The sequence below is a fragment of the Poecilia mexicana genome, unplaced genomic scaffold, assembly GCF_051168715.1.
Source record: "Poecilia mexicana isolate PSO_F unplaced genomic scaffold, ASM5116871v1 scaffold_13, whole genome shotgun sequence".
Classification (NCBI taxonomy): Eukaryota; Metazoa; Chordata; class Actinopteri; order Cyprinodontiformes; family Poeciliidae; genus Poecilia; species Poecilia mexicana.
The window spans coordinates 6760138-6775735 of NW_028263382.1; the positions used below are offsets into that span (position 1 = coordinate 6760138).

The 15598-nt window shown below is 39.1% G+C and overlaps 1 protein-coding gene and 1 non-coding gene across 3 annotated transcripts in view; both read left to right on the forward strand.

Annotated features, from left to right (window-relative positions):
* Positions 1–316: 316 nt before the first annotated feature.
* Positions 317–420, forward strand: LOC148155727 (U6 spliceosomal RNA). The gene has a single exon (XR_015765163.1). It is a non-coding gene; the product is annotated as a U6 spliceosomal RNA (small nuclear RNA).
* A 628-nt stretch (positions 421–1048) lies between these two features.
* map4k1 (mitogen-activated protein kinase kinase kinase kinase 1) overlaps positions 1049–15598 on the forward strand; it is a 55435-nt gene continuing 40885 nt past the window's right edge. Inside the window, exon 1 of one of the 2 annotated variants that reach the window (XM_014995523.2) lies at positions 1049–1195. Coding sequence is in view for 1 of the 2 variants with exons in the window: in XM_014995521.2 (XP_014851007.1) it covers positions 10243–10368 (126 nt within the window). In the remaining variant the exon portion in view is untranslated. Of the gene's footprint in view, positions 1196–10092; positions 10369–15598 lie in introns of those variants that run through there. The other variant, XM_014995521.2, reaches the window with a different exon arrangement.

The window sequence follows — 15598 nt, forward strand, 5'->3', positions numbered from 1 at the left end:
GTTCCCAAGGCAAAATCACACCGGAAGTAAAGATACCCAGGTTTGAGTTATGGCGGCCATTGTCTGACGTCACTGTGAAAAGGGTCTATTGGAACAACTTATTTCCAAGTCTTTAAAAAGCAAACACAAAAACAGAAGGAAACTGGGTCAACGAAATAAATATCTAACCGTTCAGTCCAAGTCCCCACACATATATTCTGGTTTTGATCGTCTCCGATCTGTAACCCAGTAAGTATATTCTAGGGGTCAAAGAAACCGTGAGTGAAAACTGTGGTGCAATCTTAGAACTATAAATAGTTGTCTGTTAGAATTTAACATCCCGGCTTACTAGGACGTATACTAAAATTGGAACGATATAGAGATTAGCATGGTCCTCTGCGCAGCGATGACACGCAAACTCGTGAAGCGTTCCTCACTTTTCACTTTTGATAACAATTTATATACGTTCTAGGAACTATTTTCCACGAAACAGCGGAGATTTTCGGGAAAGATCCCCTCTTTCCGGTGTTCACCGGAAAAACGTCACGTGAGGGCGGGTTCAAAAATCTGCTCCAGAGCTCCAGAGACCAGAGAAAATTAAAATCCCGAAACAGAGTTGAGATATGTGATAAGAGTATTAAATGCTTAATAATACAATTATCTCATTTTTAAAATTACGGACTAAATTAGATTAAAAACTGACCACTACTATTAGTCGAAAAGTCCCTTAAAAATGAAACTCACAAAATTGAGATATTAAACGGCATTTATATTCTGAAATGTAATTTAAAACACTCACAAATCCCGACGAACATGAATCATAAATACATACAAAATACAATTTAATTGACATATTGTTGCTACACATTGATGTACAGTAGGGGGCGGTATGCACCTGAAAGTTGCTAGCAATCTGCCATAATAGAAAAGAAGAGGAAGAAGAACACAAACACACACACACACACACACACACACACACGCACACACACACACTTCTGCTTCTCCCTGAGTTGTTGACAAATGCTAAGTCCTAGTAGCATGACGTCCAAGTTCGGTCTGAGGCATCTGGAGGGGATTTCATTGACAGATGATAATGTCCGGGTTTTTGTCGTTCTTTAGGGGGCGATAAGCATCTTTAAAATGCCTGGCGTGATGCCTGGAACAGGACAACCTTTCTCCTCCCGGAGCTGCTGCCTGGTTCGGACCGAAGTGCGCGGTAGGTGTGTTTATGCAGGTGGAGCGGAGACTCGTACAGTAGATGGAACACAAGCTGTGTCCGAATTCAGGGTCTGCATCCTTCGAAGGACTGGTCTACGTAGGACGGGTCCTTCGAAGGCCGGGAATAAACTAAGACCGGAAGAAAAATATCTGTGGATTCGGACAGGTGTAGCCTTCACCAACTGTCCCCGCCCCCACCTCAGCGTAACTCATGTTGCCAAGCAACCGTGACAGCGTGAAGCAGAGAGCGGAGAAGAAAAAAAAAACAAAAAAACAACGGAGCCGAAGTTTGTTTTTCAGTCATGTATTACTGATTTCTATATTATTCTTCAACTTTTATAGTAAAGGATGTTCCATAGTAAAAAGGAAATCTCTTAGTTTGATTCTAAAATGTTCAAATATGTACTGCACTTTTCTACAAGGAATACAAATTATTCATTTACAAATATAATACTCTCCACATCGCAGATAGGACATTACGGTTAAATAAACCTATTATGTTTGAAGGCTTAACTTTAATTAATAAATCAAACCGATGTGCTCTGCTTTGAAATACTTTGTAAACCAAACATTTTCAACCAGACCTGTCTGAATAATATCGGTGTTTAACTCCCACTCATTGGGGAAAGCTAGCGGGAGTTTTTATAACAATGTGCCAGGAGTTAGGCGTTTTCTCTCGGTGTACCGAACCTGGAGCGCCTGGCCGGCTGACAGCTGGAGGGGAGCTGGCTGTTAACGCAGTGGTAGCAGACAGGTCCGAAAATGTTAGAGCAATATTGCAATTAGGTGATGTATTGATGAACCGAGCATATATTTAAGATTTACACACTTACATTCTCGCCTAAAAACGTTGAACCAAATCACGTTGTGCCATTTAAAGTGTTATATAGCTAAATAATTTGTCGCTATTCACCGCCATTATCGCTCTGCCTGAATGCCCAGTTGGAACCCGCAATGAATTATGGGATATCGCGGGCCGTGAAGGATACACCGGACCCATCCTTCAAATCTGGGGAAAAGAAGGACGCATTTGAAGGATGCATTTGAAGGAGTCTTAGAATTCGGACAGGCCTTGTCGCCACGCTATGACGTAATCGGCCTACAAATACGTCCTTCGAAGGATGCAGACCCTGAATTCGGACACAGCTACAGTGTGGCCTGCTGTTGGTGATGGTTAGCTAGCTTTACAGACAAAATGAAAAATACATTTATCACTGTCACGGTCACAGTTGCTATGACAACTAGTCTGTGTATAGTAGCTAACAGAGAGCGCAAGAAAAAAAACGTACAGTGTGTATCCTGCTTAAAAATAAAACAATATTGGGGTGGAGTGAAAAATGAGAACAGCAGTTCAAAAGGAAATGTAGTTCAAAGAGGAAAGGTCACATCACCAGTTCAGCAGTATTTTGGATGATTAAAACAAAAACTAATCAATATCCAGAGGTATGAAATGTTTATACTGTGATATGTTTTTCAGCCATATTGCCCAGTCCTACACACAAATTATTGAAATGGTTGATAATCATTCACAATTGGTTTACTTTGATGCTGAATGCAGTCTGGATTTAGGACTAAATCCAGAGATCTTCACGTTTCCTTGTAGGTAACCAGCTTCTCTATACTCTGCTAAAAGGGGAATGGAGCTTATTTGTTTCATGTAGTTTGTCAAACTTAATTTATTTATGTTTGTTTAACGTGACAACTTAATAAACTTAATATATTTAATACTTGTAACAAATTAACTTTTTAAAAGTTGGATCATCTGTGTTCTTTTTTCAGTGTATGCCTGAAATGCCAAAGCAGGACTATTTTATCGTGTGTGTCAAACAGTGGGTCAGAGGTGTGAATTTTGAGAAACCCAGCTCGGCGTGTGAAGGGTAAAGGCCCAGATACAAACATGGATTTAAATAGCTGACCTAACACCCTTCAAAACACAACCTTTATCTTGGTGTTTCCACCCTTTAAAATAACTCCAGTCACCTTTTATTTTCCACCTTCAGCCATGTGACTGGAGGCCAAGTTCGGTTTGAGTCAAAACGCTCAAGACAGGCAGATTTTTACTCAGATAACTCGGACGCCGTTATCTACCAGAGAGGCCTGCTGCTTTTAATAAATACTCATCATCATAACAAGACATACTTAGCTTGTTCACTGCTTACTGATTACAGCTAAACGCTCATATTTAATTATACATTCTAGTTGCTGAATAATAAATGCAACAAACCACAGGCTGAAATAAAGTTTCCATTTGGGTTTATCTGATGAAAACCAGCAGACTAAGCAGAGTTTCTGAATCTTCTTTGACCAGTTATAGTAGATTTAAGACTCTTTGTTGTTTATAGCTTCTGTTAGACATTCCTGTGAAACTGAAAGAAAGACCAGGAACAAGCAGCAGTTAGCATTCGCTCAAAGCTGGATAATCCATCAAGTGATTTATGACCTCTGCTTCCCTGCGGGTGTTTGGAGGTGGTAGGCCCACACACATTTCTTATCCCAGTTATTAAACTGTCAAAACTTAATTGTTCTCCTACTGATTTGGTTTTATTTTGTTTCTTTTTATGCAGAAATGTCCTTTTACAGTGAAACTGTAGGTACAGGTCATTGTGTAGGTTTTCCATAGACTGAAGTGAGAATAAAACTGAGGAGTGGGTCTCTGGTTTCGTCTTTCTAACACCTACTGCTCAGCCTGTTACTTCAAGGCAGGTTTACAGTCAAGCCCACCTGAAAACCAGAACAGCTCGCTTGTTTGCAGCGTTAGGCGACAATGTTTCAGACAACAACTTTAAGCTTTTAATTAGTACAATACGTCCAACTTGTTCAGAACTGAAGAAGCCATTGGAAGAAAAAAGACAGAGTACCCATTAACAACACAGATCCTTAAACTAAAACGTAGTAGCATTAAAATAAAGCAACAACAACAGGAATAGATAAAAAGGCAGTTTGGAAATTATTTATTTAAGAAAAACAATCTGCAAAAATCATCTCCTTTCATAAATTAACTACAATTAGAGGTGAAATATTATGAAGTCAACTTCTTTTACCTTTATGTCATGTTTTAATGAGACGTGGGACTCGATTAAAAATTTTAGTCAGGCTAATTTCAAGGTATATAATTAATAATTTGCATTTTAATCAAAAACTGTATATTGAAAAAATCCCTTCCCCCCTCAGCTCCTCCAGACTAGCGGCAGCAGCTATTAGACACCTGGGTAGGGTATGACGTTCTTAAAGAGACAGAGACCAGTTTCAAGATGCCAGAAACAGCTACGAAGTGAAGTACAAACTTTACATCATGTTTGATATATACTACATTTTCATAAAAGCTGAAGACAGTTACTTGATTTTACTTTAAAATGGAACTATATATCTGAAAAACACCACATTTTTTGTGAGGGTGAGATTAATTAAACTTGTCAGAGTTCGGCCTGATTACTGGCAGACATTTTGAACCAAGAATCGTCTGAATAGAACCTGTAAGACAACAGGAAGTAGGCTAAAAGAGCTCAGAAAGAAGAGCATCATTTATCAGTGTGGAAGTGTTACAAAACCAGATCTAATGCTTGGTTTGGACAACTTTCTCTCTTTAGAAATGAAATCACCACTATTGTAGTGACAGACGTTTAATCGGATGTTTAATTGGACGTTTAATTGGTTACACGTGCAGCTCGGAGGCTGAAGCCAATTAGCATTTTGTAGTGATCAGCAGTTTTTAGACTTGTGCTGTTTCCAGCAGGCCTGACCTGACCTAGTCAGATTCATATCGCTAAATGTTCTGAAAACAAAAATGATAAAAACAGATAAAATCCGTTTTGGCCCAGATGTTGACTGGCTGCTCGCTCCAGCAGCTCCCTGCAGAGCGGCCAGCGGCAGCTTTCCAGATGAACTCAGGTCTCCAACCTGCTCCTCATCCTTTTGTTATTCACAACGTTTATTTCCTTTAGAAACCTCTTCAGTCGCCCGTTCCTGTCTCGGTTGCGGTTGAGGCAGTTATTTGTGGTTCACTGGCCTGTTTTATGTGTCTGTCACATGTGGGTGGAGAAGCATAACTGCGCCTGCAGACTGTTTGCCCTGCGATGATAAATGTCAAATGGTGATGATGATATTGTTCACTACAGAGAACCACACAGATGTCGCCCCTGTAATTTGCTTGATTTCTTAACCTTTAATGGGCCCACTGATTTAATTCCGACTCAGTCGTTTTAACATCTCAGTGTCACCAGTCTAAAGGTTAATCACAAGGTTTTGCTGCTTCATATGTCATGTAAGCAGGAGGGTTCATTTTTATTTAGCTGCTTTGTGAACGTTGTCACGGTCTGCCAAAAACAGATCTGCATCTGATGCAGCCATAAAGCTGAGAAATGACCGTCAGAAATGGAAATAAATGTGCTGAAGGTCAAAACGTTCGCAGCATTTATCAGAGCACAGCGAAACCTCAACATAAAAACTAATCAACATAAAACCTTTTTAAATATGAGCCGTCGCTATTTTTGTCTGGAATACGAGCAGTAATCTGAGTAAAGCTAAAAAAATTATCACATCAGCATTTCATGTCAATATTGTTAATTATTTGTTGTTTTTTTGTTAAAAGTATCTGAAGTTCTGCCAAATTGGCGGCGTGACCTTTGCTGCTTCATTCAGTTTTCTCTCCGTACCGACACTGGTGAAACCTGAAACTGCTGCTGTGCAACTTACTCAACAGGTCGTTGCTAGGCAACCAAAGAGTGAGTGAGTTGCTAGGTAACCAAGGAGAGAGTGAGTTGGTTGATTCCACCATCCTAGCATAGCTAGTCATGAGAGGTTGAGCAGCTAAAGTCTTTCCTCTGCCTACATCTCCCAGAATGCTGTGCGGAGTTCAGTGAAATTATTGAATATTCTTCCTGACGTTATCTACTGGTATTGATCATGTGTCTATCACAATATATATTGCAATTGATTTATTGTCCAGGCCTAAACCGGCGTTTCATGCTTCGGGATGCCACCGCTAGCCGGCGTGCAGAGTTAGCATTAGCTGAGACTTATTGTCAGTCATGACAAGCATGATGATTATTGAACTGAAGCAAGAGAGAACAGAGAAACATGAGCGTAAGTTATCAGTGTCACAGTGTGTGTAAACCTTCCTCCCTTCTGTATGTTTCCAAGGCACGAACTCATAAAGGGGACACATTATGCAAAATTCACATTTTGCTCATATTTGTACTTCCATTTGAGTCTCTACTGCATCTAATTACACCCCAAGCACTAAAAAAAAAAAAAAAAAAAAAAAAAAAAAACCACCAGCAATATTTTTGGCAATAAGTTAATATTTTTATACAGCAAATCCAGGAGGCCCAGATTAACACTGTCAGATTTGATTTCAACACTTTTAAAGTGTCTATATGGGTCCACACCAGAAAGTGTTAATTTAACTCTTTTTGGAGAGTTGGTACCTTAACTCTAATAAAGTGTCAAATATCAAATCTGCTGGAGTTAATCATTTAACACTTACTAACACTAATTCAGTGTTAGATCTTAATATTAACTCTCACAGAGTACTTCTTTAACTTCTTAAGAGTTATTTGTAATTAATATTAAATAGATACTTTATTGTGTTGAACTTTTAAAAATTCCTTGGAAAATAAACATTTAATAAAGAGGCAATGATTTTCTCAAATGCATTTATTTCAAAATGTGCACCATAATTACAAAACATATTACAACATGGAATAATGTGCATGTTTCATATGTCGCTTTCATTCACATATCGCTTTTTAAAAGGTCTAACATATCAGCTGGGCAATACAAAATGCAGTATGCTTAATACATTTTTCTTCAATACAATATGCATGAAATTGTTCAAAGTACAAGGTGGAGAAAGTAAAGCCTGTATCAATGCATGTAGTGTATTTGATAGAGTAAATTTTCTTTTAACAGGTAGATTGCCAGATATGTACAGTACATAACAGACCAACCTGATAATCAGATCCATCGTTTCTTATCCAGTTTCTGTTTCTGTTGATAAGAGACAGATCCTCTCTGCACTCCCCCAGAGAGATGTCCATCACAAACAGATTGTCTTCAGGTTGTTGGGCTGTTCGTGACGTTTGGCCGGAGACACCAACATGCTCCTCTTCTGCATCGGACAGTCTTCAGTCTGAGTAGGACAGCCAGTGTCGGACTCTGGATCATAACAAACAAAAAACAGAACAACGAGGAATGGAGCGAAGGAATACATTTTTACTACAACTCTAACAACAAGCCTCCATTACAGAAATGTGGAGTTTCATATATTAACACTTACATAATCATTTCTGGAGCTTGAATCTTCGAAGAATCCATGGAGGGATCAGGAGGAGGAGGTTAGGCTGGAGATTCAACCTCAACCAGACTGGTTCTAATATATACAAAAAGGCAATAAAAGGATTAAAACATGCTGCAAAACGTGTATAAGAAGACACAACAGCGGGAATAATGCTCTCAACGTGAAAAAGCCTTTTACATTTTTTCAAAGGAAAAAAAATCGATCAGAAAGGTTGATAAATCTGACCAATATGCATGTAAACGTTCAATATAATGAAAAACATACTCCAGATTATTACGGATCTGTTCAAGTTAGCCAATAATTTGATTAAATCTTCACCGGCTCGATATTTTTCCAACATTTATACTCCACTAACATTCGGCATGCTAAGCTACATATGCTAACACCGAGCCGTCTGTCATACAGGTTGAGCTCAACTCAAAATAATAGTTATAAACCATCTCAGAAAAAAAATAACTAACCAAGCGCAGTAAACAACTCAGACATGTGGGGAGTAAATATGAAATGACTTGGCTTCTGTCGCTTCGCTTCGGTGGGAATCTGTGATTCTGGGGCGGAGGCAGTGAATGAACTCCTTCAGTGTTAGAGCCGCTGGTGGAGTTCAGAGTTCAGAGGTCAAGAGTTATTGATTCTATTTTAACACCTCTAGATTTGATACGGAAACACTTTGTTTTAACGCTGGAGTTTAACTACTAATAATATACACCCCAGACTTACATAAACAGAAAGTGACATTATTAGAGTAAAATTAACTCTGCTTTTGCACAAAGTCTACTAACACCAAAACATTTAACACTTTTGAATTTGCTGTGTAGTGTGTGGAATATGAGGCGTTTCAAAAACCTTTGGAATGTAAAGTCGCAAATCAGCAGGCACTGCCTGTTACCTAGCAACCCCAGAGAAGCCCAGCCCATTACCTAGCAACCCTAGTGAAGCCCAGCCCATTACCTAGCAACCCCAGTGAAGCCCAGCCCGTTACCTAGCAACCCTAGTGAAGCCCCACTCGTTACCGAGCAACTCCAGAGAAGCCCAGCCCGTTACCTAGCAACCCCAGTGAAGCCTAGCCCGTTACCTAGCAACCCTAGTGAAGCCCCACTCGTTACCGAGCAACTCCAGAGAAGCCCAGCCCGTTGCCTAGCAACCCCAGAGAAGCCCAGCCCGTTACCGAGCAACCTAGGCTGAGCTCCAGCACATTTGGTCAGCTGGTTTTCTCGCTGTAAGCGCTGTACAATGGCTGCTGGAAGAGACAAGTGTTTTGTTGTTGACTTACCATCCTGAAAGCCCTTGCTGCATCCCTGTTGGTTTCACATCAACTTTTCAATGATGTAGGGTTGGATAATGTGCTTTATTACATTTAATTGTGCAGCAGTTTGGTCAATATCTGTTGTTTTTATGTGCTACAGAAATAAATTGACATTATAATATGGGAAAAATGTCTTAAGTGAAATGATCTGCCAGTGGACCTAGAACTATTCTATCAATATTAAGATATTATTGACTTAAATCAAGTTTCCTAAAAAGTTACTTGTAAGTTTGTTTTGGTTTATTTAAAATGTTCTGATATATTTGCACTACAAACTAGACCAAAAATACTTGGCAAGATTTTGTGTTTTTACAGTGCATCAAACTCAGTCCTTCCAGTCGAGACAGTTTTATTCAAATTAACTTTATTTTTTTAGAGACAAACTCAAGTTGTATTAAAAATGTAACACAAAATATTTTTTAAACTGTACAATAAAAAATATTCACACAATGAAACAAATTTTTGATCAAGATGACGTTAAAGTAATTTTTACTTGTTAACAGCATGTAATGGGTGCCCCTCGTTTGAACAGGATATGAACAGGAAGCAGAAAAGGGAGCTCCAAGCATGAGTGACTCTTTCTGCAGCGCTGCAGCTCACACACACACACACACACACACACACACACACACACACACACACACACACACACACACACACACACACACACACACTCACACATGTTTGTGTTGCTATCTTTGTGGGGACTTTCCATTGACTTCCATTCATTTCTACTCATTTCTACAGCCTAACCCTTACCTTTACCCTTTTCCTAACCCTAACCATCACATACCTAACCCTAGCCCTAACCAACCAAAACTCAATTCATACCTTAGCCCTAACTCTGACTAACTGGTCCCCACGAGGAGCGACTGGTCCCCACAAGGTATTACAAACAAACTCACACACACACACACACACACACACACACACACACACACACACACACACACACACACACACACACACACACACAGTTCAGTGGGTGTAAAGCTCAGACTGAAACTTGCACTGAAAAAACCCCAAACTGCAGTTAATCATTTTCACGCCACACGTGCAAAAACCCAGACGTGTTCATGGCGTGTTCTCATGTGTTTCTCTAAACTCTGATGATTTAGCTGCAAGCTAATCCAGAGTGAGCTCTGCTAACGTTTTGCTCTGACAGCCAGTATGTATCACACACGCTGAACAGGAAGCAACATGGGATTATGCAAATGAGCAGCAGAAATGCTTTAGAGAACAGAGGAAGGTGTGATAGGCGGAGGGAGGGAGTCACAGAGGATCTGCTGCTGCTGCTGCAGGCTGAGAAACAAACAGGAAGGTGTGTGTGCGCGCGGCAGCGGTTGAGCCCAAAACGAGTCAGACTCAGCAGCTTACCTCCTCTGATGTGGATGACGGCGAGTGTGTGAGAGGCAGCTCTGACATGCCTTAAGGGGGATTATTAATGTCTCAGCACATCAGAATGGATTTCCATCAGAGGGCCGCTCTGGATATCTCCACCAAGAACCCTCAGGACGACTTCGAGATTCTGCTGCGAGTCGGAGGGGGAACCTACGGAGAAGTCTACAAGGTCAGAGTCCTGGGCTGCTGCTTGACAACATGGCTGCCAAAAATCAGAAAAAACTCCACCTAAACGCTTCGTGAGACATTTTCACCAAGTTTTAAATCATAAATATTCAGTTTAACACTGCAAACACAGAATTTAAGCAAGTGTTTTTCTATAGTTTCTAGTTTAAATATCTGAGTACACTTGACATAAGACAAAACTAACTTTTTAGCAAGATATAGGATCAAAATTCTGTAATATTGATAAAAAAGTTCTTGTTCCAATAATATTTTTCCCATGAGAGAAGACAATCTGCCAGTGGAACTAGAACCTTTTCAACAATTCTAAGGAATTATTGACTTAAACTCCTATAACATGTTGAAAAGTTAAATGTGTCAGATTTGTTTTAGTTCGTGTGTGAAGACATTTGCACCAGAAGTGCTGGTTCAGATTCAGTTTTTGCGGTGTGGGTGAAGTTTGGCCATTCGGCGCTGGTTTGGGTCGCCTCCACTGAAGCGTTTCTCCGTTCATCCAGAACAGCAGCCTGCTGGGTTTTAGTTCTTATTTTTAATATTGAGCTCCTCTGTGAGCTGCTCATGAAGCTGAACTGGTTCATCACTATCATAAGTTCAGTGCAGCTGCCAGAGGAAGTGGTTTGATGTGAAGTGAAAGTATTTATGAAGAAATATATATAAAAAACACAATCCACTCAAAGCTGCGGTTCTTCATTGTGTATTGTAATAAGAATGGATACATTTTTTCTCTTCGAATCACTTTTGAAACATTCAGTTTCATAAAATAAAGGTTTAAACTTTTGCTTAAAGCCTTTTCTTCTCAGATGAGATTTTAAATGATTCAGTTTTGTTAAAGTTTCTCTCAAGCACTTCCTATTATTAAAGTTGGATCTTTAACTGCAGCTGCGTATTTCTGTCCTCTCTTAAATTTATCCTGCCATCTGTCACTCTGTGGCTTGTTGGTTTAATTTGGCACTTACCAGAAATCCCTCCTACTGCTGAACGGTTTGTATCAAAACTAAGCGACTAAATCTACCAAATGAACATGATGCTGGTTTCTGTCCTGCAGATGTTCAGCTGATGCTCAAGTCTGTGGAGATGTTGGTCCAGTAAATTAGGGAATAGATTATAAGCTGGATTTGTCCTGGAACATCTGCTGGTCATGTTGGGACAGTCTGGACCTTACACTGTAAAAACACATCTTACCAAGTAATTTTTGTTTAGTTTCTAGTGCAAATATTCTAGTACATTTGAATTAAGACAAAACTATCAGAAGTAAAAACATTCTCATTATAAGAGAAATAATCTGCCATCTAGTACCTTTTAAAAATCAATATCAAGGAGTTACTGAATTAAAGCAAGCTTCTATTTCTTGCTAAAAAGTTACTTGTAAGTTAGTTTTGTCTTATTTCAAGATATTTGTACTGGAAATACTTGTTAAGCTGTTGTGTTTTTGCAGTGCGGTTGGTTTTGATGTCGTCGTCTTCTTGCCTTCTTGGGGTGATGAACGTAGCGGTCCAGGCTGCGGACTGGGCAGAAGTTGCTCCTTCATCCTGGAGGTTTTTAAACTTCCAGGTCGGAGCGTTAGAGCGAAGCGTGAACAACCAAATCACCTCGGCGGCTTCGTTAGGCGCTCTGCAGAGCGTGGCCAGCTTGGAAGTGGCACAAGCAGCTTGAAGAGGCGGCCATGTTTGTAAGCGTTCCTCTGAAAAAGCTCAACACGTTCCGCGTCTTTATTTATTTATTTTTAACCACGGAGTTAACATGAGAATGTTTGAATGAGTAGAAACATTTCTTTAAGCGGTCTCAGTCGGTAAAAACATTCTTATCTTGTTGTCGGGCTGCAACTAACTATTATTTTAGTAATTAATATTCTGACGATTTATTTGCAGCAGTTGAAAAATGCAAATAAATCAACAATTAAAGAAAATAAACATTTTATTGGCTAAAGTGCAACAATAGCATTTCTTTGCTGTCTGCAGCTAAGAAATTCTTCTAACAAATGTGAAAAGTTGAACTTTCTGCTGGACTGACTGCAGGGCTGATCTGGTGGTTATGTTTCTGATTCATAATCACATAGAAAAAGCTTCTGATAGGAGATTTTTTAAAATAAAATTTAAAGCTAAAACTCTGTCACCCGAAGAGACAGCGGTTGTTGTTTTTTTTCTTATTTTAAATGCAAAATATTTTTTTTGTAAAGTTTTGGCTTAATTTCTGCTCTGAGTGTGTTGTTCCTTCAGCTGATGGCCCATTTCTGAGTCTGTGTTCTCCAGTCAACGATTAATTGGTTGCTTATTTAGTTGGCGATTATTTCAATAATCATTTAATCACGATTAATCGGATTAATTGTTTCAACCCTACTTTGTTGGCTCCCAAAATCCTGTTGCAGAGAAGCTGAGAAGTGAAGTAAATGCAGATATTTGTTGTTAAGTTTGCATAATTAACTTTTGTCATCTTTTATTTCCATTGTTTCATTCCCTGGTTTCTGCTGCAGGTCCAGTATTTTGGTGCCTGGAAAGAGGCTCATTTTCCAGACACCAAAATACATGAACTTATAAAAATAGTTCTCGTGTGACGTCGCATTTCCGTGAACTTCGTGACCGACAGCCATTTTGGTAGGCAGTTGCTATGACAACAGTGGACTAACCACCTCGTTCCCATCTAACTTATAAACAACAGAAGTGCCTTATGACTATTACTTGATAACAGTTTCTGAGTTCTCCACTCACCTCTGATAAATATCAGTGATATTTACTGTATTGCTGCTGAACTACCAAAATTATCTTCGCTAATTTAGCTCTTAGCTTCTAGCTAAGATGGACACTTGTTACTCACTCAAAAAGCATGAATAACAAGTTGGTCCTTTCCAAATCCATTTAAACGCTGATTGTATGCATGTTTAGATTTCAGGTGAGGCTCTTCCTGTTCACTGGTGTCTAACTGTGTCACAGTGTGAGATCGGAGGCAGCGAGTCCACATCGTCTGACTTATTTTCCTTCTTCGTCTCATCCCGACAGCAGCCATTTTGTTCATGTATCTGTCTCTTGCGCATCGGTTAAGATTGTTCACATATTTTCTTGTTGTTGCTCTGGAAGCCATGGCTCTGCCATACTTTGCCTACTAAGATGGCACAGATCTCTTACGGTTCAGACTTATGGGAACTATCAACTTTGGGCTGTTTTTAGAAGCAGTTGAGACACAAATGGAAGTACAAAAATGTGCAAAATATGAATTTTGCATAATTAGTTCCCTTTAACACATTCTCTGGTATCACAGCAGCACATCTGCATCACAATCGCCTGAAAACTGTTTCCCTGTTTTCAACCGTCTGTTCCACACATGTTGATGTTTTTATTCTCTTCTGGTCAAACATTGGTGGGATTGAAACAGCTGGTTGGATTTTGTTCCTCAGATTTGGTTCTAATCTTCAGGGGTTTCTCCTGAAGACTGATTTGCACTGCAAAACCACAAATGTTACCAAGACTTTTGGTCTAGTTTTCAGTAATACATCGTAAGAAACTGGAAATAAAACAACTATCTTATGAGTAACTTTTCAGCAATATGTTGCTTGTTTTAAGTCAATAATTCCTAATTCCAACAGCTGAAAAGTAACTTTTAAGTTAGATTAGTCTTAATTCAAGTGTTTTAAGAACCTAGGTAAGATACTTGGTAATATTTTGTGTTTTTGCAGTTTGGACAGTAGAAACAGGAATTTGGAGCTAATCTTGAAGTCAGTTTTTCTGAAACTTCCTTCTCTCACTTCAGTGTGATGAAGGAAACCCTTCAGTAAAGGTGATGCTTCATCCTCCTGTCAGATGCATTTACACTTCAGTCTGCTGCTGTTTTTAGGTCTAAATCTGCTTTCAGAGTGTTTGTGTCCAAATGTACCATCTGTGTTAATGAAGTCATGCAGTAGGTCAATATCCTGAGAGCTGCAGGCAAAACCAGCTACTGATGCAGACGTTAGCTGCTGCTGTGATCTGCAAATATGTCTAAAGTTTGTTTCTGATAATTCAGTGCTATATTTTGGTCCCAGAAAACCAACAAATCTAAACTTTACCAACATTAATATGTCAGAATTTTCCATTCTGTTTTTTTCAAAGCTGGAAAGTAATTTAAAAATCACATTTTTTTCTATCTTTGTTGCCTCAAAGCAACCATGACTTTCGGTTAGGAATGCAACATGGCGCAGGGCCGTAAATCTCCGTTTCCCCACGTAAACACGCAAACAAAATACAAAGTTTTCTAAAATCTGCACTTTGGTCGGAGTTTTGTTGATATTAGTTTTAGTGTGGATGAAGAGACACATAAAAATGTTTTCCTCAAATATCCGACTAGTGTGAACTATGCCTAAATGTCTCATTAAGTAATATATCCTTTAAATAAGTGAATAAGGAATAATCATGTATTTTTAGGTTACAGGCCGAGCAGTTTGGTAATCCCTGATCATTTGTGTGGAACAGCTGATTGTTTTAATCTATCTTTGTGTTGCCCAAAGATATGCCTGTAAAGAAAGGCGACTACAGCCTGTTTCTAAATATGACAGGAGAAAAGGTTCAAGCTGTGTTATATTAGTTTTCTTTTTAGCTTTCAATACGTTTGATTATAAATACCTGTAAGTTCTGTTGAGTGAGTGTGGCCTCCAGGGTTTTAGTCTCATCTGTTAGTTAAATGTCAGGCGGTTTTTCTCCATGTTCTGCAAATAAACTGACTTTAACAAAGCAGATGCAAAGCTGCTTCTCTGTAGAGCGAACTGACTTCCTCTCAAACAGATTAGGTGACCTTGTTCTGTTCTGTAAAGTGAGATTTGCCTTTTTGGCCATCCTTCACTTTGACACAAAGGAAAAAAGAAAAACTCATCCATGCGACAGAGCACACTGGGACTGCACGTGTTTTCTACCGTTTCACACTGTGTAGCTTAGCTCACACTGGAAATGCAACACTTCTGCATCATCCGAACTGGTGAGAAACTACATGAGTGTTTGCTTATTCATGTGCATGTTAACCAGCTATGGTTGCAAATGATGACAAATTTATCTTGTATGACAATACATGAACTATCTTCAGTATAACTTTAATAAGAGGTAAATTACAATTCAGTTTGAAACTTTGGCTAATACATTCATGTCCTGCGTATTACTCAATACTAGCAGTGGGACTTGACTATAACTTTAAATCAAGTTAGTTTCAGGGTTTCTAATTAATTAATCGCAATTAATTACAAATAGTTCTGATCTTTA